Raw genomic sequence first — 27,497 nt, forward strand, 5'->3', positions numbered from 1 at the left:
ACTTGGGACAACTTGAACCTGATTTTCAGAGGTGCTGAGCATCAGCAATTCCTATGCACTTCAACTGGAGTTTGGAATTGCAGCACATCTCAAAAGCATGACCAGTTGCTCAGTTTGGACATCAGAATCAGAGGGCACTTTTCATTATACAGCATTGTATATAATAGTAGAATCTACAATAGTAGAATAAAAAAATTACAAAATTATATTTTGCATTGTTAGAGTCAGCAAAAACATGTTAATATGATACAACATTTTAATTTATTTTCTATTAAGTATACATTTATTAGTTATTCCTTATTTCTTTTCTGAAAGGCCATATTCAAAGATGACAGCTCACTCAGGACACATGCTGTCATCATTCTCTTGGTCAGGAAAAATGAATAGATTTCATGGCCTTCAAACCCAGTTTGTGGAGGAGCTACACTTTATGCTTCATAAAGAAATTTGATTCTAAAATTAAAAGGGATGGATGCAATTTTTAAAAAAATCTACTTCTCTCTATTTTTTGGTTCTTCACGTGTAAAATGACAGGTTTCAGAGTAACAGCCGTGTTAGTCTGTATTTGCAAAAAGAAAAGGAGCACTTGTGGCACCTTAGAGACTAACCGATTTATTTGAGCATAAGCTTTCGTGAGCTACAGCTCACTTGTAAAATATCACCCCAGATCCAGCCTGAAAGGTCGCCATAAAGGGAAGAAAGCCACAGGAGCCCTGGACCAAAAGGTTGAGGCAGGCTGCACACAGGGAGACCCTTTGGCAGTATTCGGAGGAGAAGTTGATCTTCTTCTCTCTCCAGGAAATGCAAGGGTCACGCTGCTCCAGTCAAGTGCCACCAAAAATTAAGGGAAATGTGGGGAATGTATTGCATTGAACTGTGGCCCTGGATTACAGCCTTTAGGGGCACCATTTCCTGAGTCACTGACTCAGCGGAAAGGAAGCTGGAAGAGAACATGTATCATGCCTTTATTTTGAAATGTTAGGTGGGTCTCAAAAAACTTGTTTGTGGTGTGCTACTTTGTGACTTCCCCTATAAACACCAAAGGTCTGGCTTTGTCTCCGTCTTATGCAAGATAAGGAGGGTTGGCACTACAGAATTTCCACATTCTCTCTATGTGGCCTTCCTTTTTACTGCCATAGTGCTGCTACTCCTGCTGTAGCAAGAGCAGAAAGGATCTATTTGCAGAAAACATATGGAGTTTTGTGTCTGATCCTGCACACCCTTACACAGTTCAGTCAGCCCACTGAAACTACTCCTGTGAGTATGGACAGCTCAACTGGTTAACAGTTTGCAAGGTCAGGACCCTTCCCATGGTCTTATTCCAAATTACAAAGCTTATTGACAGGAAGATTGTGGATGCCATTCTGAGGATGAAATGAAAACAATGATAATGAATCATTATCATACCATATTTAAGGTCAGGCTTGACAAATCCCTGGCTGGGATTATTTAGTTGGGGATTAGGTCCTGCTTTGAGCAGGGGGTTGGACTAGATGACCTCCTGAGGTCCCTTCCAACCCTGATATTCTATGATTCTGTGATCCACACCTGGTCTAGATGGGGGAGGAGATGATGTATTATAAAGGCTACAAAGGGAAGGTGATAAATAATATACCAGTAGTGGTCATTCTAAACAATGCCTTTGGAAACAAAGGTTGTTTTTTTAAGAAGTACGGAGGGGTGCCATGTGATGGATGCAGACAGGGCCAACTCCAGACCACAGGTATCTCCAAAGCAAAACTGTGATTGGCTAGCAGTTTCAGACTCTGTGGTGGAAACCCTAAATAGCCAGGGGATATGAGCTCAGAGGGTTTATGGCTTTTCAGTGGAAGAGGTTTTATTTATTTTTTTATTGAGAATCAAATGTTTATAGCTCTCTTAACAGGAGAGAAAGTACACTTATTTAGCATTTGATATTCTAGAATCACTCTTCAGCTAGTGGAAAACATTATTAATATTTTAAATTTAACAGCTAGGTCAAAGCTGGAAAAAACCTTCCAAACACGGGTTACATTCCACATGGCTGTCTGTCAAAGATGCTATTTTAAGCTACGCAAACAGGACTGGGGTTCTAGGGCCCTGTCCACAATGTCCAAGGATATGATGATAGTATCTTTCCAGAAACACCTGTTTGATCATGGTTCTAGTTTAAGGTCCAAACTCAGTTTCCTTGGCCAATACAGATAGGGAGCAAGGATGAGATATGGAAGGAGAGACTTAAAAGTCATTGAAAGTAATTGGGATTGGTGCTTCCAGGTCCCTTACATGCTCTTGAAAATTGTACCTGAAGTTGAAAACAAAAATCTTTTGTTTTTTTGTTTCTTGCCATCAGCCCATTTTGAGTAGCACATATACCTCCTGCAAGTCAGTGCATTTCAGTGACACCCTTCTCACTGAAGGAAGCTGCAAAATCAGTTTGCACCTAGCAACTTGACAAGAGGTTTGCAAATGCCGAGGTCATTAGAAACCATGCATAAGCAAAATTCAGCATCTTATCGTGGGAATTATATATGCATTTAGTTTAATTTCAACAAGTAACATGACATGAAATCTGAGTAATGATAGTTACCAGAGATGCACAGAATGCCTCTAAAATCAGTTAAGAGGCAAACTGTGACAAGTTGATTTCAGTGGCAATATTGCTTATGGGATCTGTCAAGGTTCCTTCCCACTCTGAACTCTAGGGTACAGATGTGGGAACTTGCATGAAAACCCCCTAAGCTTATTTTTACCAGCTTAGGTTAAAACTTCCCCAAGGTACAAACTATTTTACCTTTTGCCCTTGGACTTTATTGCTGCCACCACCAAGCGTCCAACAAATATATAACAGGGAAAGAGCCTGCTTGGAAACGTCTTTCCCCCCAAAATACTCCCCAAACCCTACACCCCCTTTCCTGGGGAAGGCTTGATAAAAATCCTCACCAATTTCCGTAGGTGAACACAGAGCCAAACCCTTGGATCTTAAGAACAATGAAAAAGCAATTAGGTTCTTAAAAGAATTTTAATTGAAGAAACAGTAAAAGAATCACCTCTGTAAAATCAGGATGGTAAATACCTTACAGGGCAATCAGATTCAAAACATAGAGAATCCCTCTAGGCAAAACCTTAAGTTACAAAAAGACACAAAAACAGGACTATACATTCCATTCAGCACAGCTTATTTTATCAGCCATTTAAACAAAACAGAATCTAGTGCATATCTAGCTAGATTACTTACTAAGTTCTAAGACTCCATTCCTTTTCTGTTCCCGGCAAAAGCATCACACAGAGAAAGAGAACCCCACCCCCCGCCAGCTTTGAAAGTATCTTGTCTCCTCATTGGTCATTTTGGTCAGGTGCCAGCGAGGTTATCCTAGCTTCTTAACCCTTTACAGGGGAAAGCGTTTTTCCTCTGGCCAGGAGGGATTTTAAAGGTGTTTACCCTTCCTTTTATATTTATGACACGATCCATGATCATTTTTGAACCTATTGTGTATTTGTTGAGAAGCAGGTCACAACATAGCCCAATGCCGCTCCTGCAGTTCCTTTCCTTTTGTCCTAGGATTATGACCAGTTGTTCCTCATTACTGTTTAATGGAAAATCTTATCTTTTAATAGGACGGTAGAGGAGAAAGGAGACAAAAAAGCAGGGGAGTAGAATGCACATGGAGGGAGGAGGAGAGATTACACAGGTAGGAGAAGAGATACAATGCATAATGATATATGAAAGGGGGTCAAGCGAAATCACAGAGCAGAGACAAAAGCAAAGCTTTTCCCCAGGTGGAACAGCTCTCTCTGCCCCCACACCTCTGATGGGCTCTTCTTTTTGCTATTGAAGTGCTGTCCTCTACTGTCTGCTCACAGCAGGGCAAACTGGTTGAAATTTGTTCCAGGAAAATTGCTTGTCATTTATCTAATAACATGCTGACACACAAACCTTATTTCCTAGTCCCAGTCACCGTGAACTTGGTCAAGCCTACAAAAGTTATTAACCCTGTCACAAGACTGCCAATTCCATTGGTGGGTGTAACAATGCTAAACTTTAAAAAAACAAACTTCTATGACATTTGCTTCTGCCACGATGACTACCTTGTGATTTTTCCTTTAAAATGTCACAGTTAACCCACTTTCCTACTCATTAGGCAGTACTGATAATCTGCTTTCTGGTCATTTGGTTTGGGAAGCTGTTCTAGCCACCCTCCCCACATTCCCCTTGAGTTGCAATAATGTCATAACACCAATTTTCACACTTCCAATACAGCCTAATATAGTGTGTTATATCATTTGTTTCCATAAAGCAATGAGCGTTTAGCTTACACTGAGATACTGGCAAGGTAAAGAATTAACATACTGAGTATAAACACTGAGTAATCCTATTAGATAAAGCAGCAGGCCAGCTCTGCTGCACTATAGTGTCCTATCATCTGAAAACTATTGTCTAAATGCATCAGAGAACAGAAGACTTTTCAGATAAAAACACGCCACATAAAACAATAGGGGAAGAGGTATAATCTTAGAATGAGAACCACAGTGTAGCAAGGCATAATTTGAGAGGCCCTGCCACCCAGCGGAATCTACAGCCCAGAGTCAGGCAGCCAGGCTCCCTATACAATGCGTGGGGAGAGTAAGGTGCCTGAAAAAGGGACACACAGAAGCCAGCATTGTGAGTCGGGAGCTGACTAAGCTAGCCAGTAAGAAATGTTGAGGAGATGGGTGTGGTCTAAACTCTGCCACTCAAAAGGGACTTGGGTGCCTAAGTCTGAGTCAGGGAGAAGTGCCTATGTCTGCTCAGGATTCACAGCCCTTTCTCACAAAAAACAGAGGAGAAGGAGCCTATTCTTATCCCTTAGTGGTCAGAACACTCATCCAGGATGTGGGAGAACCAGGTTAAAATCTCTCCTCTGCCTCATGGGAAGAAGGGACTTGAACCCATGTCTTCTACCTCACGGGTGAATACCCTGATCTCTAGGCTACGGGGTAGTCTATGATAAGGATCCCTCAATCGAGCTGTTCAGCTTTGTATGAAGTAGTTAAACAGTCACTGGAGCAGAGACTGGACCCTCAGTCTCCCACTTCCTAGGTGAATCCCCTAACCACCAAGCTATAGAGGAATTCTCACACTCACTCTGGCCCAATGACGATTTAAGTATTTTAAATACTAGGGCTTAGGTGTGCACACTGTAACAAGCAAGATTTAGTTGGCTTTGTGCATGCCCACTACTAGAAATGTATGAATTTAAGAGACTTTATCAGTGGATGTGTAGGTGCTTAGGGATTTTAGACACCTACAGGGTTAAGCTGCAGCTGAGGACCTAAATGTTGGACTTAGATGTCTAAAGCAATAGTAAGGCACTTAAATTCCTTTGTGGATCTAGCCCTTAGTGCCTAGAAGTAGAACAGATCCATATTAAGGCATCTAAAGAAGAGCTTGATACTGGTCCTCCTGAAGCCAGTAGCAAAACTCTCATTGATTTCAGTGCTGTAAGATTGGACCCAAGGTGGTCTGTTTTTAAAGATGCTAGGCACCCACTGCTCCTACTCAAGTCGACAGCAGAGAAAGGGTAAAAATATTATTAACACTTAAAATTTGTACATGGTATAGTGCGTTGGAAAGTTACCTTATTCATCTCTGCATCTTCCTGAAAACCATTCTTATGACATAGGTATACTTTAGAGATCCATTTTTTTATTCTGAGTAAGAGATAAAGCAAAGATTTTGGAGTTGGCACTAGGTTGAAGGGTACAGGAAGAGTTCTCCCCTCTTCAAAGTAGGAAAACCAGAGTTTAGCCCTAGCAAACTTCCATTCCACATCAGCATCATCCTGTAAGACAGAAATATGACTATCAAAACAATGCTAACAATGTCTTCATTATTAAAATTACCCTAGCCAATGGCATTTGTGTTTTGAACAAGAATGGATGACATGAATACCAAGCAGATCCAATTACTATTTTTACCTATGAAGAAATGAAACATTAATTATGCAAATTGTTTGTTAATCTGAGAAAAGCAAAGGGATGGACCGAGGAAAAGGTAAATGTAGTTTGACTATCAGCTCCTTCATAGTGAGTGCTATTAGTCTGTAAAAAGTGTCTATCCATAGACACTTTTCGAAATTAGACTGGAGAAAAGGAAAGGCCTCAAGCCAGCAAAGCACATAAGCATATGCTTAACTTTAAGCTTGATGTTGATTTTTAAACACATGCATAAGTGCTTCATTGAATAGGGATGGATTTAAGCACATGCTTAAAATAGAGCATGAGACATTAAACTGACCATTTGTAGGAGTATTCTATGGCACTTTTTCTAAGATTAACTACATTTTCCTGCTTAATTTCCAATTTGCTTCCATTACGGTACATTCTGTCTAAATTTTGTTTGCAGTTTCAGTTGGATGCAGCATCCTTTCTTACTTTTTTCCCTATAAACTGCTGCTGAGTTCTGTCCCAGAGATAAGCACATTTCAGTGGTCAGTGAAGTGGCTGCTCTGTATCCCTTAACTATATTTTGCAGGCGTGTGGTTTAAGACTAAGTGAATATCTGTAAAATGCGATGGGATCTCTGAATAAAGTGTGTTACACACTGGGTGCCATTAAAAATTAAACATTTAGCACAGTATAGTGACAATACTTACTGGTGACATATTCTAAATATAAGAAACACTATAGGAAAGTCAGTTGTGAAATAGACTTTTTTGTTCACTTCTGAGTAGCATACACTGTTAGCGTAAAAGAGTAACAGTAAAAAACAAAACATAATTAGACAATAATAATGTAAGTCAAACCTTACAGTTCCACTTAGTACTCACACCAGCAGAAACACCGCTGAATTCAAAGTGTTTTGCTTGTGCAAGGACTCAAGGATTTGACATTATTCTCCTCTTGAGTGCAGCAGATGAGCATTGCCAGTATCATACACAAAGACTCTGGCACTGGGCTAAGTTATTTTAAGGCATACATCTCTGCCCCTTCCTTCATCATTTTATACACAGGTCAATTTTTAAGACTAGATATGGTTTAAAGATCTCACTACCTGCACTTTTTGGATAAAATTAAATTGCTCCATTTTCTTTATCCTTTCCTTTTGTTTTATTCTTGATGTTTGGTTTGTGGCATGGCTGGAGACTGTAGAATGTCATAAGGCCCTCCCAAGTGCTTTCAATATGACCCGTAAGGAAAGAGAGATATTTCCAGATGGGAAAGTAAGCTGGTATGGTCTGGTACGGCGTACAGGCAAGAGCCAGTAATTACTTACTAAATTTTCATTGTAAATGTTCCCTATGTGGCTAAGTTTCTGCCTCTGGGCATGCATACTGCAGCTACACTCTAGGCACCTGGGTGCCCCTCTAATGCCGAAGCCTCAGTGTGATTCACAAACCAGGAGAAGATAGGCAGAGAAAGTCTATCTGGCCTGTGGGGCCTGATCAGAGCACACCTAACACTAAATGGCCAGGATGGAGAAGGTTTACCTCCTTTGTAACCTTTAGTCCCACATTAGGGTACTCACTCAGGGTGTGAAGACCCTGGTTCAATTCCCCTCTGTGGCTGATGGGGCAAAAGATTGGAAAAGGGGTCCCCAGTTCTCAGCTGAGTGTCCTAGCTACTGGACTATGGGATGCTCTGATGTTGGACTCTCTCAATCTCTCCAAATGAAGTTGTTCCACTTTAATTAAATATTAATTGGGACAAAGAAAGAGTGCGAGTCACTTTATTGTGAGAAGTTATTCTTAAAAATTTATAAGATGATCTGGCCATTTATTTCCCACAACACCCAAAAGTTTGTGTGGATTTTTACCAGCTTATTACATTGAAGATTCTGTTCAGTAGGGAAAAAAGCAGAGTTGCTGACAAATTAAAATTATGTATTGGATTTGCCTATAGGTTGGATGCATATGAACAAGGATTCTATTCTAACAGAAAAAATAGGGGCACCACTCAAATAATAATTTCAAATTAGAGATGGAAAAGACTTGCAAGATCAGCTAATGCATCGCTCTCTAGCACTGTTCTATAGTATTTTTTTAGTACATTGTCCAGTCTAGTTCTTACTGCTCCAAGCATTGGAGTTACATAGCTTTCAGCTACTTTCAGTTTCACCACCAACAATTTGGAAGGAATGTACGGTGTTTATCTAAGCCAAAAATAACTCCAGGTTGTTTCTCTGGAACAAAAAGATATTTATATGTAGAAAATAAGAGTTTGTCATAATGTGCATTTTCTTATACACTAAACCTCAAGGAGCTATAACCAGTCACATATAATTATAAAATAAAGTTTTACCTCAATCTCCTGGAAAGAGCTGTTGATCATTGCAATTAGCATGTTCAATAAAACAATGACCATAGTAACATTATAGACTCCATAAAGGACATAACCAATATTCTCAATAAATTTGTGTTTATAATTAATGACAACTGATTTCACTTCTGAAAGTCCGAATATAGCCCAGAACAGTGTCTTAAAGCTTTCTTCAACTCTGAAAGGAAAAACAGAACATGGTCATATGCTACTGAAAAAGATTTATAAAAACTGTTTTCATAAACAAGTCACAGCTCTTTACCGACCATATACACGTCTCCTGAATGAAACTGTAGAAGTCTGATCTTATTGATATTATCCATCATACACTTAATGTAATAAGCACTCCCATTAGAAACTGCTTCATAATAACAAAGTTTAAATTTTAAGGCATAAACGATAAAGCCTACTAATTTAGCAGCAGGCAGGAGAGAGGAGGAGAGCAAAGAACCAGGTGTTGCAGTGCACAGGAGGAGAGACATTCATTCACTGGATCTACCTTAGAAGGGAGTTTAATACAAAGGGACATGATAAAAGTATATAAAATAATGAATGGTACAGAGAAGGTAGACTGGGAACTTCCATTTTCCCATCTCCTAATATAAGAACATGGGGACTGTCAATGAAATTAAAAACTGATAAAAAGAAATAAGTTTTCACACACATTTGATTAAACTGTGAAACTCACTGACACAGGAAGTTTTTGTGGCCAAGAATTTAAGATTAAAAATGGAATTGATATTTTATATGGAGATCAAAAATATCCAGAGTTATAATTAAATAACAAACATTTTGGAAGGGATATTAAACCTCACATTTCAGGGTTTAAGCAAATCTCTAATTATTAAACATCAGGATCAGACCTCTTGGGGAGGGGAGGGCAGGATCAGATTATCCCACATCTACCTACAGAGCAGTTCTTACACCTCCCTCTGAAGCAGCTGGTTTTGACCACTACTGGGGACAGAATACTGCATTGAATGGAACTTGAATCTGATCCAATCTGGCAATTGCTATGTTCCTACATCCTCCTCAGCTGTGGGTAATGGTTCTCTTCTGTGCTGAAATTTCCTTTGAAAAAAGTGAAACTGGTGCACAGCTGGCATATGCAGCCTACTGGGACACATGTGATGTGTTGGCCCAAATTTCTAATGTTAGTTTAAGCAGCTGCACCTCATGGAGAAGCCTCTGGGCCAAACCAGTGGTGACATAAGTAACATGTATGTAAATTGGTATCAATGACAAAGCAGCACAACTTGCACTGATTTGGCATTCATTGGGTCTGCAAAATGAGAGTGACTTATAGGCAGAAGGGTAGGAGGGTAACTGTAGAAAAAATAGCAACTAACATTAGCATGGCAAAGATAGCCTCTACCTTAACTTACACCAGCACCATTCCCAGCACAGCTCTCTTGGGATCAGGTTTAAACCTGATGTAAACATGCCACATCTTGTGCTGAACCCTGTCTATTTTATTCAGCCGAGTATTGATCATTATTTATATTGTGGTAGCATCTACCATCCCCTATCACGGATCAGGCTTGGATCATTGTTCTAGGTGCCCTTTGTAACAAAGAGATGGCCCTTGCCCCAGAAAGCATACAATCTAAGTCCAATTTATGTTCAATGGAGTCACTCCAGATATGCCCCAGTGTAACTGGGATAAAAATCTTATCCTTGATTTCAATTATATCTTAGAGGCACCAGGACTACAGAGAAAGTTACCACTCACTACAAGAGCAAGAGATTTAGTAAAAGATGGGAATCTTATACCACACATTATGACACTTAGTACATTAATGCATTCAGTTCAAGTAGCTCTCCTTCTACAAAATGATGTGCAATTGTTAACATTTAAACAGGAGTAATACTTACGTTGTGAATGCTTCATTTTGTTTGGCCCCACGGTAGTAGGAATAGAGATTAAACATTCCTATCATGAAGGCCACAAACACCATGATAAATATTACCATGAACTTGAAGATGTCTTTCACAGTTCTGCCAAGTGATATCTGTAGAGGTCCAAAGCTTTCATTGGCTGGGAGAATGTAGGCTATTCTGGAGAAACTTAAAACAACAGCAATTGCGTACAGGCCTTCAGATATGATTTGTGGATCAGATGGATCCCAGTTTATTCTCGCTAGAAATAAAAGATGAGAGTTTCTTGTAACTGGGCTGAAGTATACTTTAGGCTATTCATGGGATTATGCTCTTTTGCTTAGAAAAGAAAGAGTGGCCCAGATCCTTTGCTAGTGTAACCTGGCACTGAAATCAATAGAGGTATGCAGCTCGGGTGCTGGCTCGCTCTTTAGTTTTTCTTTTACCGTATTTTGAAAATGAAATGCAATGCAGCCACTTACAAAGAGAGAGGCCAATTTTCAGACTTGGGTGCCGAAATGAGGGCACCTGATTATGCACCTAAAATATACACATATAGTGCCTCCTTTGAGTGAAATCACTGATCGCTCTCAGGACTCAGCTCCTTGGTAGCATGGGCCCCTACCTGCCAATGTGAGTGCCCAAACTGAGTCCACAGCAATGAATTTTTAATGTGCTCAGCAAACTCCTTGCATGAAGATCCTTCCATCAACCAAGGCTAGAGAAAGAAACATGCTTTCTCAAGTCTAACACAGAAATGGGCTAGTTGCCCCAACATCTAATGCCCCTGAACAACAACATTTCAAAACATCATTATATATAACACAGAAAATGACGTTCCTGTCCCAGAAACTCAGTGGAGAGCTAACATTTACGCACCACAACAAATAAATGAATGACTCACTGTGTGAGCTTAGACATGGCATGGACTCATTTAGATTATGTGCATTTGCTTATGAACAGGACCTTTTTTACATGTAGTTCATTTCTTGTAATTACATATCCGTTCAGCAAATTTCTGAGCTCCCCCTAGGGATTTCATTGCATTCTGCATTCTAAAACCAAGAGGTTGGACCCCTACTTTAAGTGCAAAATGGAATGCAACCTTAACTATGAAATCACAACCGGTACCTCTATAATACTAATGTCAATTGAAGCTCCACTAATACAGTTCTATAGCATGGACTAGAGAGAAGAATTTTGCTTGGCAACTTCAGAAATCCAGTGCAACTTAGACACTGGTCCCTGTTTGTAAAGGTAATAGTTTGCTGTAATTTATAATTGAATTCATGTTTAACTAGCTGTTATTAATAATTACCCACAGATGGAATTTTTAATCCATGTTCATACTTCAAAAATGTATTTGTAGTGCTCTATAGCACATATATTCATCATACTGCTTTTATACATCCTGGGTAATGAAGCCAGGCAACCTGCTATGTACCAGCAGAAGTGTGTTCGAGATACTGGTATAAACAAACATAACACCGAATGTAATGAAGAGAGTAAAAAATAAAGTTGGGTGAAAAATTAATCCAATCTGATTGAGAGACTACATAAAGAATTAGAAATGTATTAACATAGAAACAATTCTTCTTCATCCTATATTTAAGTCTGAATTCTGTGAATTCAACTCACCCAATGTGTAGTAACTTATGTTGGAATTCAATGTTGCAGTTGTAACATTCTTCACATTAGGAATTGCATCAAAAATGACCTGGGCTCTGGAAGCATGCCAAAATGCCATAAATCTTGCAATGAATGATGCTGCAAAAATGGCTAACATACCAAAATCAAGCATATTCCATAACTCAAACAGATATTCCTTGGGCCCTTGAGACCAAATTTCTTTACATTCAGCCCATATCATGCCTGCATAAGAGAGAAGAGAAAATATACTTCATTAATTTTTAACTTCATATTAATCCTCTTTAATATTATATTATGAATAGGATGTGATCTTGGAAGCAGTCAAACTGGAAAGCATTTCTGCTTATAGATTCTGAATTCCTTTTTGATGTGCAAATCATACTCTTCAACAGAGAATGAAGGAAAATTAATTGTCTCTCCCATTCCAACAGGAGGGCTAATTCTTTTCTCATGATAGTTTTATATTGGTGTATCTCCACTGACTTCCTATGAATTTACCTCAGTGTAAGGGACAAAAGACTGTTTACATTACTCACAGTATTTCACTGACTTCAGTTGATAATGGGACTCTTCACAGGTGAAATTCACCTCTGTACAGAGAACAAGCACAAAGCCTGTGCTTCATTTAAATCACACATAAGCCCCACCTAGTTTGAGGGCTTACGTGGGACTTAAGCAATGCATGGGCCTTGTGCTTGCTTTATGGATTTTCTCTCATGTGAGTAAATCAAAGCTGCTTTAAAACACTAACCCATACAAAAATAGTTGACACTAAGTATAATTTCGGTAAGTTCTACGGACTGTGTTATGTGTTATGCAGGAGATCAGACAATATGATCACAATTATGCTAAATTCTAATTAGTGTTGGCTTCTCATTATTCTTCTCAGTACGAACAATAAACTTCCTGTGAGAAGCAACATCAGCATTACAGACATTTGCTGGTCATTATAAATACCAGATGACCTACAGTAGATCAGCACAGTAGCACACGAAGCTAATGTGACATTTTATCAATTCCCTCTGCTCGACCATCTGAAAAGTAATTGAAGGAAGCTGTTTTTCCTTGGATAAAGTAAAATGAAAGATACGCTGCCTTTTATATCTTTATCAAGGGCTGTGCGGATATGTCAGCAAAATCTCTTTTTTCTAGCTGTTTGAAAGGTAAATTAAAAATTTATTAATAAAAACATGTCATGGGAAAACCACTGTGTGTTTCAGATGTGACACTCAAATCCACTTTACACATTAGTGTGTGAGGATCTAATGGCAGAATGGGCCTGATCCAGTGTTCCTTAAAGTGATTTGTGTTGTTATATGGGCTCAATTCAACAAATTCTTATTCATGTGAGTAGCCCCTTCTCATGCATGTAATAATATTATTCTTACATACTGATTTTTGTCTGTATATCCCAAAGTAGTGTACAAAGGATAGTATCATTATCCCCATTTTACAGAGGGAGAAAACAGAGGCACAGAGCAATGAAGTGCTTTGTCCAAGGTTCAACAGCAGGCCAGTTGCAGAACCAGGAATAGAAGCTGTGTTCTCATTAACTGTCCATTGGACACCTCTTGTCTTCCATGAGACTGCCTGCATAAGTAATGACTAGTCATATGAGTAAGGAACAGGCTTAATATTTCCAAAATAAAATAAGGGAAAGTTTGTATTTGTTCATTTACCCAAAAGCCATCAAATAATATTCAGGTACCATAGCATGCAATCTATCAGTATACTGCATCCTTTTTCATTACTGTACCATTTTAAAGGTAAGAAGAAAATACGCTTTGTTATAGCTATGAAATAGCCTTGTAGGTTTCTGGAGAGAGTTGATAACACAAGCTACAATCATTTTACCAATGATATATTATATCTATCAAATTATAAGAAATTTTGTGTAGGACGTTTTCCTTATTTTTCAATTAGTGTTAATTAAAACCTCACCCAGAGTAACTGTTTAAAATACAATATATGTGACATCCATATAAGATCATGGCAGTAACTCATTTTTGATAAACAGTTACTTGTATTATATTTTAGGTACCACAATTAAGTATTATACAATCATTTCACACAGTTTTGCTCCTAAATCAGATTACAATATATAGGTTTAATTAATACAATTAAAGTTCTTAGACTGAATAATTTATTTATTCATTTATTACTACATGAAATATAAGTGCTAAATAATTTACAGGCTATACTACTATATTCATTTATTTGGTTAAATATTATAAAGTAAGGAGATTATTAGTGCTTTTTAGGACTACAGAAATGACAATATATGGTATGTTTCAGAGTAGCAGCCGTGTTGGTCTGTATCCGCAAAAAGAAAAGGATTACTTGTGGCACCTTAGAGACTAACAAATTTATTTGAGCATAAGCTTTTGTGAGCTACAGCTCACTTCATCAGATGCATGCAGTGGAAAATACAATAGGGGGATTTTATATACACAGAGAACATGAAACAATGGGTGTTACCATACAGACTGTAATGAGAGCGATCAGGTAAGGTGAGCTATTACCAGCAGGAAAAAAAAAGAAAAAAAACCTCCAACATCAAAAACCCTTTTGTGGTGATAATCAAGGTGGGCCATTTCCAGCAGTTGACAAGAATGTGTGAGGAACAGTAGGGGGGAAAAATAAACATGGGGAAATAGTTTTACTTTGTGTAATGACACATCCACTCCCAGTCTTTATTCAAGCCTAATTTAATGGTGTCCAGTTTGCAAATTAATTCCAATTCAGCAGTTTCTCGTTGGAGTCTGTTTTTGAAGTTTTTTGTTGTTGTTGTAATATTGCAACTTTTAGGTCTGTAATCAAGTGACCAGAGAGATTGAAGTGTTCTCTGACTGGTTTTTGAATGTTATAATTCTTGACATCTGATATATGTGATATATGCCATCATGTGCCAGCAATGCCCCTCTTCCATGTACATTGGCCAAACAGGACAGTCTCTACGTAAAAGAATAAATGGACACAAATCAGACATCAAGAATAATAACCTGACTGTTTCATTTTGTGGTCTTAATTAGTATTCCTTCATTTTAAATCTTTTCAGCATTTGTATACTATTCAGCATTTGTGTACATGTTTACAGTATGAGATTTCAAGTGTAGATAAGCTACTTATTTACAACAGAATATTTCAAGTGTGGATAGACTACATGTTGACCAGATAGACCACTATGAAGAGGAGATTTGAAAGAGGTGCAAGCAGGAGACAGTGAAAACAACTGAAAAAAGAACAGGAGTACTTGTTGCACCTTAGAGACTAACAATTTATTAGAGCATAAGCTTTCGTGGCTACAGCCCACTTCATCGGATGCATAGAATGGAACATATATTAAGAAGATATATACACACATACAGATAAGTTGGAAGTTACTATACAAACTGTGAGAGGCTAATTAGTTAAGATGAGCTATTATCAGCAGGAGTAAAAACTTTTGTAGTGATAATCAAGATGGCCCATTTAGGCAGTTGACAAGAAGGTGTGAGGATACTTAACTTAAGGAAATAGATTCAATATGTGTAATGACCCAGCCACTCCCAGTCTCTATTCAAACCCAAGTTACTGGGATCTAGTTTGCATATTAATTCAAGCTCAGCAGTTTCTCCTTGGAGTCTGTTTTTGAAGCTTTTCTGTTGCAAAATTGCCACCCTTAAATCTTTTACTGAGTGGCCAAAGAGGTTGAAGTGTTCACCTATCAGTTTTTGAATGTTAAGATTCCTGATGTCAGATTTGTGTCTATTTATTCTTTTGCATAGAGACTGTCCGGTTTGGCCAATGTAAATGGCAGAGGGGCATTGCTGGCACATGATGACATATATCACATTGGTAGATGTGCAGGTGAACGAGACCCTGCTGGCATGGCTAATGTGATTAGGTCCTATGATGGTGTCACTTGAATAAATATGTGGACAGAGTTGGCATCTGGCTTTGTTGGAAGGATAGGTTCCTGGGTTAGTGTTTTTGTTGTGTGGTGTGTGGTTGCTGGTGAGTATTTGCTTCAGGTTGGGGGGCTGTCTGTAGGCAAGGACTGGCCTGTCTCCCAAGATTTGTGAGAGTGTTGGGTCATCCTTCAGGATAGGTTGTAAATCTCTGATGATGCACTGGAGAGGTTTTAGTTGGGGGCTGAAGGTGACAGCTAGTGGCGTTCTGTTATTTTCTTTGTTGGGCCTGTCTGTAGTAGGTGACTTCTGGGTACTCTTCTGGCTCTGCCAATCTGTTTTTTCCACTTCAGCAGGTGGGTATTGTACTTTTGAGAATGCTTGATAAAGATCTTGTAGGTGTTTGCCTCTGTCTGAGGGATTGGAGCAAATGTGGTTGTTTCTTAGAGCTTGGCTGTAGACAATGGATCATGTGGTGTGTCCTGGATGGAAGAGGGAGGCATGTAGGTAAGTATAGCGGTCAGTAGGTTTCCGGTATAGGGTGGTGTTTATGTGACCATCGCTTATTAGCACAGTAGTGTCCAGGAAATGGAGTGCTTGTGTGGATTGGTCTAGGCTAAGTGAACTGAATGAAGCAGCAGCTAAGAGCTCAAAGCCAATAACTTAATTTCTCAAACCACTGGGAAACACACCTTACCCAACAAACAATGCTATGGATAATGAAAACTCTGCAACTGCAACAGATGATATTTCAATGCCAATACCTGAACATGAGGACAGTAGTCAAGAAGGAGATGTGCCAACAGTAACAGATGCAGCAGAAGATCCTGTGTAAGATCAAGAAACTCAACAGCAACAGGAAGATGTAGATCTTACGCAGCAAGAGTAATTCATGAGTACTACAGATTTGACTGTGACTGACACTGGAATTATTGACAAGAGCAATGCTGCCCAAATGCAATCTTTTCTTCAAATTCGTTGTTTTGAAATTCCAAGTAACATTCCACAAGATGCTGATAATCATGCTTTCCCTACTTGTCTACTGACAAAAACTCTTTCAAATGGTGAGACCTGCGCAAGAGACTGGTTATGCTGGAGTACAGAAAAACAATCTTTGTACTATGCACCCTGCTTCATTTTGAATAAAAGTGCTGCAAATGCATCAGTTCTCTCTGATCAATCAGGATGGAGCATCAACAGCGGTTGGAGGAAGTTGAAAAACAGAATACCATCACATGAGAGTTCAACTTCACACAAAGAAAACTATGTTGCATGGAAATCAGCCAGCAGGGCAGCATCAGCTGAAAGTTCAGTTGAGAATTTACTCTTGACTGAATTTTCTCTACAGAAACTAATAACTGGAAAAAAACTGCTTGAGCGCATCCTGAATGTCATCCTTTTTCTTTCTAAGCGAGGATTGGCTTTCTTTGGTTCCAGTCAACATATTGGTGATCATGCAAATGGAAACTTTCTAGGCATAGTTGAGCTCCTCAGCAAATATGATCTACTTTTATCAGAGCATGTTTGAGAATCAAAAGGGAGTCAAAAGCGCATGCAAGTCCATTATCTCTCCACATGCATACAAAATGAGTTTATTGAGCTATGTGGGTCATTCGTACAAACAACAATTCTTGATGAGATTAGAAATGCAAGTATTTTTCAATCATTGTTGATGCCACTCCAGATTGTTCTCACAAGGAACAGACTACTATGGTTATTCGATATGTTATGATTGTAGACAGCTCAAAATTTTCAGTTGAAGAAAGGTTTATTTTGTTTGATAATTTCACGAGAAAAACTGGAAAAGAAATTGCTGCTCGAGTACTAGCAATTCTAGAAGGTTTAAAGTTAGATTTTCAAGTCTGCATTGGTCAAGCCTATGACAATGGATCTAATATGTTTGGGAAGTACAGAGTGTACAAGCAGTTCTGCTTGAGCATAATTCAAACTGTATTTTCTCCAGCTGTGGAAACCACACACTTAACCTTGTAGGTGTTGACTGTGCTGAATCATGCCAGGAGGCAATTACTTACTTTGGGTTTGTTCAGCAAATGTACAATCTCTTCAGTAGCAGTCCACAAAGATGGGAAATTCTGAAGCAATATCTTCCTGTTTCACTGCATGGGATGTCCAAAACTAGATGGTCTATGTGGATTGATGGTGTTCAATCAGTTGCGTAGTATTTGAATTCAGTGAGAAAGGCTTTAAATGAGCTTGAATCTCTCAATCTCACTGCACAGGCTCGAACTGAACTTCAGTCTATTCAGAAGCACATGTCCACATTTGAATGCATTCCGATGTCATCTTTGTGGATGAAACTACATACAATGATCCACCAAACTAATCTGGTAATTGAAGGACACAATGCCACACTTGATGTTGAGAGGGATAACATTGAAAGTCTTATCAATGACATTCAACCGATTTGTGAACAATGGGATGCGATCCTGACTGAGTCCAAATTAGTAGCACAGACTATTGGCATTTCATCTGAGTTCTCCACCAATCGCAACTTACCTACTGAATCTGATGCCAAGCAGCATTATAGGGTCAATGTCTTCCCTGTCATCATTGACTCTATTCAGTCAGGTCTTACATGTCGATTTGAGTCACTGTGACTAATTTATACCCTTTGGGGGTTTCTTTGGCAGTTTAACAGACTGACTAATGAAGATCTACTTTCTGCACCTGAACAATTTCAGCAACAGTACAACAAAGAAATCTCAAAAGAACTCAGTGACGAGGTCATCTTCCTCAGACAACTATATTCCATGAACTTTAAATTGGATTGCAAGCCAAAGGAATTGCTTCAAGAAATACTTGAATTTGGACTCTCTGGGGTGTTTCCTAATATCACAATTGCATTGCATATTTTTGTCAGTTTGCCTGCATCAGTGGCTTCAGGTGAATGCACCTTCAACATGTTGAAGCTGGTGAAGAACTATCACCGTTCAGCTCTGGGACAAGAGCATTTGAATGGGCTGGCCATGCTTAATATCAACTGTGACACTGCACAAAAGCTAGATTTTTCCTCAATAATTAGTGTGTTTGCATAGAAAAAGGCTAGAAAAGCATTTGTTAAATAAAAAAATATTCAAATTATGCCCCACTCTTTTTTTGGTGCCTTATTTTGTTTTTATGTGTTGTTATTTTTTATTTTTATTATGGCTAGGGGCCTCAAAAGCTGGAAGTGGCTCGGACCTCTCTGGACCTCTGAGAGGGCCTGGTCAGTAGGGAATTCCCCTTGCAAACACAGGGCAGTATATGACTTCAATATAGTCTTTCTTAGGCAAAACTCCAACTTCCATTGATTTCAGTAGGAGTTTGCTTAAGTAAAAACTGCAGGATCATGGGTCTATATAGCTTTATTTGGGTTTTCTGTTATGACTGACTTTGCTAAGAATAAGTCCTGGCATCCTTACTCAGACTGAGTAGTACTTTACTCCATTGTACTCAATGGGTCAACTCAAGGTACTTTTCAACATATGTGACAGTGGCAGAATTTGCCCCATAATACTTAGGAGGATAGATTTCTACTCCTCTTAGGTTGAGCAGTACCTTATTTCACAAGAAGTCCTATTCATTTCAATGGGATTATTTGCAGAAGAAGATACTACTCAATACAGAGGCAGAAGTCCTTAATATGGTAAACTCATTCCATGGGAATGGAATATTGAATTAATAATGTGTACCCTATAGAGACTGACTGCAAAGAAAATGAAAGATGCAGATGTGTTCCCCTTGTGTTTTGTACTTTTTCCATGTAAGACTGGTAGCAGTGTGTGTAACTGGAATTCAGCCCCGTTGCCATCACTGCAAGACAGAATTCGAATTGAAAATTAATCTTTACCTATTACCCAAGAGATAATGAGCATCTCCATCCATGAGAAGCAGGATGTTTTCATTCTGAACAGGATGTTTCCATTCTGCTTTTCACTATTTGTTTTAGTTTCATTAGGTAGGAGTTTGGTGCCTTCAAATCTGTCAGATGCGTTCATGACTAGCAGACCAAGAAAAATGGTGAAAGAGGCTGCATGTGCTACAAACTTCATAAACGGTCCACGCATTATCCTCCCCAGCTGCAACAAAAAACAAAACACAAACAAATTCTATCAACTTTTTAAAAGTACATTTATGTCAAAAGCGCAGTAAATAAAGACAATGAAAATATATACACACTGTGATGTCATAATGAAATTTACCTTGTAAAAATGTCTATTTATTGGCTATCTTTAGAAACAAGAGGAACAATTTTGCTATTAAATGTCAGTATTCTTCTTTATCTATATAGCAATGTTTAAAAATATTACTATAATTCTTCCTTGCGCGTCTTTGCACCTATTATCATTGCTCATCAAGAGAAATATTGATTGTTACTGGAAAGTTTCTTTTAATTTTCATCCTTGAGATCCTTAAGAAACAGCAAAGGAAATGGAAGAAATATTGTATAGTTTGCTAAGTAGAGACACTGAAATATCATCACAATACAGATGGGGACACCAGGTTTAGGTCTGATGTAGTATCCAACTTAGGGGCCAGGTTCAAGGTAGCAAAAGCAGTTTTTCTGACATGCCTTGCCTTTTGGTTTTTAACATTTAAATAGGCCCCAAAAGGTTGTGTTTACACTTCTGTAGCTTCTTACATTCTTTCTTGATTCTCTTAATGGAAATTTCCTTAAACACCCACCAACAGACATGACTAAACCTTGAACAGACATTTAGATTGATTTAGCATGACACTAAACAAAACTGAAAATTCATGTAAGCCCACACCCATCTAGGCTATTAAAATATCTATTTTAAAGGGATTGGTAACTTCTTGCATTCCTCTCATCAGTCCTAAGGAATTAATCCAGTTGCATGCTGGGCACAAAATGCCTATCTGTTATTTAGGGTCATGACAGCCACTGTATTTGCCAAAATAGGTGAAGAATTCAAAGCAAGCCTCAAGGGGTCATTGGCTGAAATAGTTAGTATTGGTGGCCACCAAAAAAGGTAAGGAGAGGCCGCAAGCATTACTTACTATAAGTAGTTATTTCAAATTATTATTTAAAGGTCATACTTCAGCCAACATCAAAGTGAAGTTTAAATAAACAAGGAATAAGAGGTCAGTGAAGGATACAGTAGTAGGGTCGATAAAACACAGATAACTTACTGAAAAAGATAGTCATGTATAAAAATAATATTATTAAAGGAACACTGTCAAGGTTAGTAGGCCCCAAATTTGACCTCTCTACTCTTCTATATATCCTTTTGCAAATCCATGCAATTCATTATGTATTTCCAAACCCCCATAAAATTACTTTGTCTTTTTCCTAAAAATAATCAATTTCCTCAGCCTCATGAGGTGCCCTAGAACAGTACTTCTCAAACTTTTGTACTGGTGACCCCTTTCACATAGAAAGCCTCTGAATGTGACCCCTCCTTATGAATTAAAAACACTTTATGTATATTTAACACCATTATAAATGCTGGAGGCAAAGTGGGGTTTGGGGTGGAGACTGACAGCTCGTGACCCTCCATGAAAGAACCTTGTGACCCCCTGAGGGGTCCTGACCCCCAGTTTGAGAACCCCTGCCCTAGAGCATCAGTTTATTCTGCGTGCAGTGTGAAGTAAAAGGATACTTCCTACAGGTTTTATTTTCAAACTTCCCCTCGGGGGGTTATGAACAACAGTGAGTAAAACAGATTTTGAGAATGATAAACAAAATACCTTGACAGTGTCCTTTTACATGCATTATCTGCCTGTGTTCACAAATGAGGATGGGACTGGGAGACAGATGCCAGAAAGAGACATTCCCAGGGAAGAAGCAGAAATATTGAAGGAAATCAGGTTAATGCCAGAATAGCTGATCAAGAAATGAATAAAAAATCTAAAAGATTGACAAAGCCCCCCACTCACCAAAAAACAGAAAAAATCTTTACTAGATGTAATTAAAAACTCACTGGAAATAAAATAGGCTACAGACAGTCTGGGAGTTATTTTTGACACCTACATTTGGGAAGTGACTAGAGCTGGTCTAGGAATAGAAGTTCTGTGACTTTGACTCTACCTGTGGAGAAGATGCAGGGCAGAAAACATTAATTAGGGACAGAATGGGGAAACAGAAAGACAGGGCTTGAAATTAGAGCTTACTGCACGGAATATGCACTGAATTTAATAGGAGTTGAGGGCATGCAGCATCACATAAGATTGGACCATAAATCTTGGTAGATGACACAGATATAGAAAAGGGAAATTACACTTTCCAGTGGTGAGGAAGGAACAAAAAAGTTGCTGGCAAAAAGGTAGTGGACATGCTTTTTAGTGTGATCCCTCCAAGCTTCTCTTATAGAATCATAGAACTGGAAGGGATCTCAAGAGGTCATCTAGTCCAATCCCCTGCATTCAAGGCAGGACTAAGTATTATCCAGACCATTCCTGACAGGTGTTTGCCCAGCCTGCTCTTAAAACCCCCCAGTGAGGGAGATTCCACAACCTCCCTAGGCAATTTATTCCAGTGCTTAACCACTCTGACAGTTAGGAAGTTTTTTCTAATGTCCAACCTAAACTGCCCTTGCTGCAATTTAAGCCCATTGCTTCTTCTCCTATCCGCTGAGGTTAAGAACAACAATTTTTCTCCCTCCTCTCTTGTAACAACCTTTTATGTACTTGAAAACTATTATCATGTCCCCTCTCAGTCTTCTCTTCTCCAGACTAAAAAAACCCAATTTTTTTCAATCTTCCCTCATCGGTCATGTTTTCTAGACCTTTAATCATTTTTGTTGCTATTCTCTGGACTTTCTCTAATTTGTGGACATCTTTCCTGAAATGTGGCACCCAGAATTAGACAAAATACTCCAGTTGAGGCCTAATCAGCGCGGAGTAGAGCGGAAGAATTACTTCTTGTGTCTTGCTTACAATACTCCTGCTAATACGCCCCAGAATGATGTTTTCTTTTTTTGCAACAGTGTTACACTGTTCGCTCATATTTAGCTTGTGATCCGCTATGATCCCCAGATCCCTTTCCGCAGTGCTCCTTCCCAGGCAGTCATTTCCCATTTTGTATGTGTGCAACTGATTTTTCATTCCTAAGTGGAGTACTTTGCATTTGTCCTTACTGAATTTCATCCTATTTACTTCAGACCATTTCTCCAGTTTGTCCAGATCATTTTGAATATTAATCCTATCTTCCAAAAGCACTTGCAACCCCTTCCAGGTTGGTATCATCCACAAACTTTATAAGTGTACTCTCTATGACATTATCTAAATCAGTGATGAAGATATTGAACAGAACCGGACTCAGGACCTGTCAAGGTTCCTTCCCCACTGTGAACTCTAGGGTACAGATGTGGGGACCTGCATGAAAGACCCCCTAAGCTTATTCTTACCAGCTTAGGTTAAAAACTTCCCCAAGGTACAGACTTTGTCTTGTCCTTGAACCGTATGCTGCCACCACCAAGCGTGTTAAACAAAGAACAGGGAAAGAGCACACTTGGAGATGTCTTCCCCCAAAATATCCCCCCAAGCCCTATAGTCCCTTTCCTGGGGAAGGCTTGATAAGAATCCTCACCAATTTATACAGGTGAACACAGACCCAAACCCTTGGATCTTAAGAACAATGAAAAATCAACCAGGTTCTTAAAAGAAGAATTTTAATTAAAGAAAAGGTAAAAGAATCACGTCTGTAAAATCAGGATGGTAAATACCTTACAGGGTAATCAGATTCAAAACAGAGAGAATCCCTCTAGGCAAAACCTTAAGTTACAAAAAGACACAAAAACAGAAATATACATTCCATTCAGCACAGCTTATTTTACCAGCCATTAAACAAAAGGAAATCTAATGCATATTCTAGCTAGATTACTTAGTAACTTAACAGGAGTTGTAAGGCTGCATTCCTGAACTGTTCCCGGCAAAATCATCACACAGACCGACAAACCCTTTGTCCCCCCCCCCCCCCCCGGGCTCCAGATTTGAAAGTATCTTGTCCCCTCATTGGTCATTTTGGGTCAGGTGCCAGCAAGGTTATCTTAGCTTCTTAACCCTTTACAGGTGAAAGAGTTTTGCCTCTGGCCAGGAGGGATTTTATAGCACTGTACACAGAAAGGTGGTTACCCTTCCCTTTATATTTATGACAGGCCGCTATTCCAGTCTGAAGGTGATTTATGTATACTGGAAGCTGGTAGGAGGGTTAGTGAGGAGATATAGGCTCTGGTGTCTTCAGTATAGAGATGACAGACAACTTTATACCTTCATCTCCACTGATCCAGCTGGAGTGGTAATTTACATTTCTCGGTGTCTAGGTGAGATTGGGCCATGGATGAGGGTAAACTGGCTGAGACTCAATCACCTCAAGTTGGAGGCTGGCTGAGGGAAGCAATTGGAAGATGTGACAGGAGGGCATGTGTCCTGCATTTGTGGATTGGATTCCCAATAGGAGGGTCCGGTTAGACACCCAGCTGCTCACAGAGGAGCCAGTTGCTGTTATGACTAGGTCAGCTTTCCTTCAGTTCCAGATGACCTGGAGGCTATGCCCATTTATTTCAGCTGTGGTCCTTGTAACTGTCATTCATCCCTTTCTCACCTTGAAATTAGAGTGACATACTCTGCATGAGGCTACAATTGAAATCCATCCACAGAATGCAGCCGGTGCAGGTTTTGGCACTTGCTTTTAAGTGGTGTGTCATTTTGTGAGCATATTAAACTAGTGCTCTCCGATCTCCATTGGCTGTTTATTGGTTTCCAGGTTGATTTTTAAGGTACTTATTTTTTCCCATAAAACTCTCTGGCACCTACCTATCTCAGAGGCGATATCTCTCCGTGTGACATAGTCCCACAGCTGCAGTCAGTGGAGGCAGCTAAGAAGGAGCTTTTTGGTATAGGAGGGGAAGGATGGTCCATTGGTTAGGGCATTAACCTGGGAGTAAGGAGATATGGGTTCAAGTCCCTACCTTCAGAGCACACTTGGCTGTAGGGAACTGAGGGATAAGGCAGGATAAGGTTGGAGATTCCAATGCTGAGTTTATTATATGTTTATGTTCACGCTGTTTCTGGGGTAGAGCCATCCGTGAGTAAATGCCAGTCTGTTAATGGATTAATTTATTTTCAAGAGTTTGTCAAGGGCTTTGGTTAGGTGCTCTTTTATGTACTTACTACAAATGTAAGTCAATAAATAAGCTGTGATCTATTGACTTTATGGCGTCTTTAGTAAAAAGAAAGTTACTTAATGATGGGCACTTCAAAAGTTCATTCTGCTTTTAAATATATTACTGGTTCCAGTGTTATTTTCTCTATTCAAAATGGAGAACATGCAAAATTCACTTTGGTTCTGGAGATATTTTTGCTCAATGTGCCTACTCTGCCTGTATCTCTTGTCCTCAGATGATCTGATTTTACTGGATTACCAAAACCCCTGAGAGCTATGGATGTTCCCACCGGCCTTATGCTGGAAGTTTGGGAATATTGATCCTTATAAATGATGTCAGGACAGAACAGCAATTAGAGCTAGACTGTAAGCTCTATGGGGTAGGGGCAACGCCTTTTGATTTGTTTAGGACTTGAGGGTGCTATTGTAATAAAAATGCATGATGATGACAGTGATTTCCTTTGGTTTGGGATGTTTATATGTATACCTTCTAGAATTTGTGCTAAAAGTTTTAAAGTTTCTTCCCCCATAAATATGGATCTTTCTCCTGTCGTGTTTGGTAGCATGAGCCATTATGAGGACAGGATCTTTTTGCTTTGTTTTATCCTTATCATCGTTGCAATGAATATACATCCCAGAGACTAGTGAAATAGGTATCGGTTGCTGGCTCTGATAATAATAGAATAATATAAATGTAGAATTGGAAGGGACCTCAAGAGGCCATCTAGTACAGTTCCCTGCACCCAAGGCAGCACTATGTAATAACTAGACCATTCCTGACAGGAGTCTGACTAACCTGTTCTTAAAAACCTCCAGTGATGGAGATTCCACAACCTCCCTAGGCAATTTGTTTCAGTGCCTAACTACCCTGACAGGAAGTTTTTTCCTAATGGCCAATCTAAACCTCCCTTGCTGCAATTTAAGTCCATTGCTTCTTGTCCTATCCTCAGTGGTTAAGGAGAACCCTCCTCCTTGTAACAGCATAGATTCATAGACTTTATGGTCAGAATGGACCATCGTGATCATCTAGTCTGAGCTCCTGCACATTGCAGGCCACAGACCCTCACCCACCCACTCCTGTAATAGACCCCTAACCTCTGGATGAGTTACTGAAGTCTTCAAACCATGGTTGAAAGACTTCAAGTTACGGAGAATTCACCATTTACACTGCTGCAGAGGAAGGTGAAAAGCTCCCCAGGGGCTCTTCCAATCTGACCCAGAGGAAAATTCCTTCCTGACCCCAAACATGGAGATCAGTCAAACTCTAAGCATATGGGCAAGACCCAAACTTTTATGTACTTGAAAACTGTTATGTCCCCCTCCCAGTCTTCTCTTCACCAAACCAAACAAACCCATTTTTTTTTTCATTCTTTCCTCACAGGTCATGTTTTCTAGACCTTTAATCATTTTTGTTGGTTTCCTCTGGACTTTTTTCAATTTGTCCTCATCTTTCCTGAAATATGACACTCAGAACTGGACACAATACTCCAGCTGAGGCCTTACCAACGCACAGTAGAGTGGCAGAATTACTTCTCCTGTCTTGCTTACAACACTCCTGCTGATACATCCCAGAATGATGATTCCTTTTTTGCAATAGCGTTACACTGCTAACTCATAAAAACAACAAGGAGTGGCTATCCCCTGACACTGTTAACCCATATTTAGTTTGTGATCCACTATGATCCCCAGATCCCTTTCCACAATACTCCTCCCTAGGCAGTCATTTCCCATTTTGTATGTGTGCAACTGATTGTTCCTTTCTATAATACAAGTTATATGCCTAGTTTTCTCTGAATGTTAAAATATGTATTCTTACATTTCACTACATTTAAGTGCATCTGCCAGTTCTATATCATAAGCAAATATAATTTCTTTACTACAATTTTCTATAGATGTTTATATTGGACAAATATGGCCCAAATTATTGATCTGTATATAACTCCAGTTCTTACTTCCCTTTCATTTCCAATGTCTCTCAGTCACAGGTAATGATAATGAAGTATCAGGGGGTAGCTGTGTTAGTCTGTATCCACAAAAACAACAAGGAGTCCGGTGGCACCTTAAAGACTAACAGATTTATTTGGGCATAAGTTTTTGTGGGTAAAAAACCACTTCTTCAGATGCATGGAGTAAAAATTACAGATGCAGGCATTAGTATAGTGTATACATTATTATATTATACTATATGAAGAGAAGGGAGTTTCCTCACAAGTGGAGAACCAGTGTTGACAGGGCCAATTCGATCAGGGTGTATGTAGTCCACTCCCAATAATAGATGAGGAGGTGTCAATTCCAGGAGAGGCAAAGCTGCTTTTGTAATGAGCCAGCCACTCCCAGGTCCTATTCAGGCTCAAATTAATGGTATTAAATTTGAAAATGAATTTTAGTTCTGCTGTTTCTATTTGAAGTCTGTTTCTGAAGCTTTTTTGTTCAAGTATAGCTACTTTTAAATCTGTTATAGAATGTCCAGGAAGATTGAAGTGTTCTCCTACTGGCTTTTGTATGTTACCATTTCTTATGTCCAATTTGTGTCCATTTATTCTTTTACGTAGGGACTGTCCAGTTTGGCCAATGTACATGGCAGAGGGGCATTGCTGGCACATGATGGCATATATAACATTAGTAGACGTGCAGGTGAATGAGCCTCTGATAGTGTGGCTGATGTGGTTGGGTCC

General features: G+C 39.2%; 1 protein-coding gene across 2 annotated transcripts in view; it reads right to left on the bottom strand.

Annotated features, from left to right (window-relative positions):
• TRPC6 (transient receptor potential cation channel subfamily C member 6) overlaps positions 1-27,497 on the bottom strand; it is a 171,209-nt gene that overhangs the window by 16,793 nt on the left and 126,919 nt on the right. For both annotated transcript variants that reach the window (XM_037889826.2, XM_043529383.1), the window contains exons 5-9: positions 19,546-19,774; positions 11,794-12,027; positions 10,153-10,417; positions 8,260-8,455; positions 5,598-5,801 (exon numbers count right to left, since the gene is read on the bottom strand). In XM_037889826.2, coding sequence (XP_037745754.1) covers positions 5,598-5,801; positions 8,260-8,455; positions 10,153-10,417; positions 11,794-12,027; positions 19,546-19,774 — 1,128 coding nt within the window. The remainder of the gene's footprint in view (positions 1-5,597; positions 5,802-8,259; positions 8,456-10,152; positions 10,418-11,793; positions 12,028-19,545; positions 19,775-27,497) is intronic.

This window comes from Chelonia mydas, chromosome 1 (assembly GCF_015237465.2).
Source record: "Chelonia mydas isolate rCheMyd1 chromosome 1, rCheMyd1.pri.v2, whole genome shotgun sequence".
Lineage (NCBI taxonomy): Eukaryota > Metazoa > Chordata > Testudines > Cheloniidae > Chelonia > Chelonia mydas.